The sequence below is a fragment of the Lactuca saligna genome, chromosome 2 (genome assembly GCF_052625555.1).
Source record: "Lactuca saligna cultivar CGN05327 chromosome 2, ASM5262555v1, whole genome shotgun sequence".
NCBI classification, from domain to species: Eukaryota; Viridiplantae; Streptophyta; class Magnoliopsida; order Asterales; family Asteraceae; genus Lactuca; species Lactuca saligna.
The window spans coordinates 83,575,728-83,579,882 of NC_136418.1; the positions used below are offsets into that span (position 1 = coordinate 83,575,728).

Below are 4,155 nucleotides of genomic sequence, written 5' to 3' on the forward strand. Positions count from 1 at the left end.
ATGACTCAAAAGTCCTCTGCATGTAAGGAGATCTGAATGGACCCGACAAGTCCTTTGAGTGGACTCGGCAAGTAGCATGAAGGTGAGGAGCAACTCGACTAGTGGGATGAACAGCTCGTCGATTCAGTAGTAGGACAAGGGCGAGTCCTTTGAGTGGACGGGGTTCTATGACTCATCAGTAGCAGGACAAGGGCGAGGCCCAGGATAGGCAAGGCCTTAGGACAGGATTGGTCGTATGAGTTTAACTTATGTGTTATGATATGTTATATGATATTATTAGTTGGCAGGCGAGGCCCTATGATATGTGTATGTGTTATTATTTTTTGGCGGGCGGGACCCTGTGACAGGCGAGGCCTAAGTAAAACAGATCTGTATCCGAGCGGGGCTCGAAGCCAGGCAGGGCCTGGAGCGGCGGGGCCGTTATAGCGGGCGAGGCCCAAGCCAGGGGGCGAGGCCCAGGATAGCGGGTGTGGCCCAGTATGTGATTATGCATGGTATGTGGTAGGGTGGGGAACTCACTAAGCTTCGTGCTTACGGTTTTCAGTTTTGGTTTCAGGTACTTCCGGTAGCGGAGGGAAGAGCTCGGGGTGATCGCATGGCACACACCATAGATTAGACAACTTGGGAATGTTTACTCTGATAATGAACATGTGTTTTGAAAACTTATACTCAGATTATGTTTTGGAATGATGACTTTGCTTAAAGTAATGTTTTATTAAAAGAAATTTTTTGGTCTTAAATTTTGGGTCGTTACAGTATATCAAGATTTAAACATGCCATTGAAAATTTCAACGAATCTCAAAAGATCTAGGAATTTCAATACATTTAATACTTAATTGTCTTTTTCAATTTTCATAGTGGAAATTGGTAAATCGTCATTTACCTACCTTCAAATTATTTGCAATTAGATTACAACATCCCTCTTCTGAATTGTAAATAATTATGTTGGGTGCTAGCCCTAATTTCTCATCTAGGTGTTTAATTGGGGATTCTTATCTAATCTAAACTTTGTTCCTTTTATATTTCAAATGTCTACTTCGAACAATAACAACGCTTCTGGATCGACCCCTTCCGACTCATTCTCACTCATGAACTTGTGTGGGAGGGTGGTATTCAATGGGTCCAACTTCAATGATTGGATCGACAACATTCGCATGGTCACCCGTTAAGAGGACTAAGAGTATGTTCTCGACAAGGAGCTGAAGGAGGTTAATGTGAACACTGCCACTCTCGAAGAAATCACTTGTTACGAAAATCATGAGCAAGGTGCTACGAAGGTTCATTGCATCATGCTCGCAACAATGACTGCTAAACTCCAAAAGTCCTACGAGGACTACTATCCCTATGAGATGCACCAAGATTTGATGGAAAGGTACCATCAAAGTGCTAGGCAGGAACGGTATAAGATCATCGCTACGATGATCATTACCAAAATGAAGGATGGAGAGTCCATCACGACCCACTTGTAGAAAATGCAAAGATACGTGGACCGGTTGCTGAAGTTAAATGTTAACTTCGATGAGGAGTTGGCCATAAATATTATTCTACACTCCTTACCTCCTTGCTATGATCAGTTTCGTATGACCTACCACATAAACAAGGAGGAGATCACTCTAAGAAAGCTTCAAGGCCTGCTAAGGACTGCTGAGAGTAGTCTGAAAGGAAAATCTATTGCATCTACTCCTACTACTGCTGCCTCTGTCTTGGCTATTGAGTAAGGAAAGTGAAAGAAAAGGAAGGATCCTTATAAGAGCCACAAGGGAAATTCTCATGATGGTACCTCTTCTAGTGGAACTAAAGTTGGTCCTATTGCTCCCTCTTCCAACCCGAAGGAAGCAGAGTGTTACTACTACCACGAGAAAGGGCATTGAAAACGAAGCTGCTTGAAGTACCTACAGGATATCAATGATGGGAAGATAAAACCCACCTTTGCAGGTATTTATACTATTCAATCTAATAACTCATCACATGCTATGTCTTGGGTCCTCGATATAGGATGTGGTTTTCACATTTGTTCTGATTTGTAGGGTCTAAGAAGAAGTAGGGATGTGGACTATGGGAAGATAAACTTGATCATGGGGAATAGGAAAGCGTCGTTTGTCACCAAGATTGGAGTTTACTCTTTAATGCTTAATCGTGGGTTAGGTCTACATTTGAATAATTGTTTCTATTCGGCAGAAATGACACGAAACATTATTTCTTTTCATGGTTTGTAGAGACAAGGTTTTAGATTTTCGTTTAGTAATGAAAATGGTTCTATTAATGCTTTCTTTAATGGTACTTTATATTTTGAAGCATTTCCTTGTAATGGAATATATGAAACTGTGATGGTTGTAGACAACTTAAGAAACGATGTGTTGCATATCGATTCTTCCAATGGTCTAGATAAAGCATGCTTGTGGCATTGTCGTCTTGGACATGTCAACAAGAAGCGCATAGCCCAACTCCAAAAGGATGGAGTGTTAGAGTCATTCGACCTTAGGGATCATTCTCATATCTACCCAATCAACGATCAATCTGATTTCTTACTTGCCAATAACGTCTTCTATGTTTTACTTCAATTCAATTTTAGTCATGAACACATATTCGTCCTGTTAGTCCTGCCTGCAAGGTGTTTGATGAAATGTCGTTGTGAAGTAACCATAGAAAGTAATAAATGATAACTCAGATCTATTTGATTTCCATGGGTTATATGAAGCCTTTTGCGTGTTTTAGAAGTAGTAATGAACGATTCAAGATATGAATGTTGTCATGGAAGAAGCTATATACAAACATTGTTTCAGGTTGCATCACTACGAAGGAGCTCAGAACAGTTATGAGGTCTCTTGGGCAAAACCCAACAGAGGCTGAACTCCAAGACATGATCAACGAGGTCGATGCTAATGGAAATGGGACCATTGATTTCCCTGAGTTTCTTAATCTGGTGGCTAGGAAGATGAAGGACATGGACTCTGAAGAAGAAATGAAGGAAGCTTTTAGGGTTTTTGATAAGGACCAAAATGTTTTCATTTCTGCAGCTGAGCTTCGTCATGTTATGACAAATCTTGGTGAGAAATTGACAGATGAAGAAGTTGATGAGATGATTCGTGAGGCTGATGTTGATGGCAATGGTCAGATCAACTATGAGGAATTCGTCAAGATCATGATGGCCAAGTGAGGATCTCCAACTTGAAAACTAAAACCCTAAAAAAATATTTCAAATTTCTAAAATTTTAATTGTAGGTAGGATTCTTTTCATATCTTTGAATGCTTGCTTCTTTGGGTATCTGTTTGGATTTATATGTATTCCTGCTTGTTTGTTGTTTAGGTTTTAAGTAGTTTTATTCTTGCTTGCTGTTTTTGTTATAAACATAGAACAAATTCTATGAGGTTCTCTTGATTTTAATTGTTTGTGGTTCATCTTTGAATTCTTTTTTTTGCATGAATGCGTAGTTGTTAAAATTGGGATAATCTTTATTCTTTAGTTTTAATTTTCTTGTGTTCTGTGTAGCTTAATCTTTGTTTAAAGATTAGAATCTTGTTCTTCAGTCATGTCCCTATTAAGTATTTTAAGTTAAGAAAATAAGATCCTTTAGAATCTTTATGATTATATGCTCTTATTCTTTGCCAAATATACTCCACTCACCTTAATTGTTTTTTTAGTTTAAGTTAATACACTTAATGGGATTTGATTTAATATGGTAAGTTACTAAGTTATATATCAATGTTTTATTTTTTCCAAAACAATAGAGTTGATAGAGAAAGTCTAGTGGATGAGATTTTTCTTTTTAGTTAATAACTTTTTTACAAATTTGCTTTTCATATGTGTTTTTCCCCAACTTTTTTTCAATTTTCTAAAAAAAAAAAGGCATTATTTATCCAATAACGTTTTATCCTAACATGAGTTAAATGGGAAAAGTTAGACATTTGGATTAAATAGCTGAGACTAGCACAAAGGTATTCGATATTTTATATCCTACTTGCTAAGTTTATTGCGCATTAAATAGGTCAATTTGGCATTTTTGCCCTCTTAACACACTTGATATCCATCAAGATCTCTCTATAGGTTGGTGAAATATAATGTAAAAGGTCATTGAGCAAATTACCTATGCACGTCAACGAAGATATTCATAGTTTTTAATAATATCAGGGCAACACAGGTCAAGTAAAAGATCG

General features: G+C 37.9%; 1 protein-coding gene across 1 annotated transcript; it reads left to right on the forward strand.

Annotated features, from left to right (window-relative positions):
- The first annotated feature begins 2,771 nt into the window (after positions 1-2,771).
- LOC145028919 (calmodulin-like) lies at positions 2,772-3,407 on the forward strand. Its single transcript, XM_078977610.1, has one exon. The coding sequence runs from the start codon at positions 2,816-2,818 to the stop codon at positions 3,155-3,157; it is 342 nt and encodes a 113-aa protein (XP_078833736.1). The 5' UTR covers positions 2,772-2,815; the 3' UTR covers positions 3,158-3,407.
- The last annotated feature ends 748 nt before the right edge of the window (positions 3,408-4,155 follow it).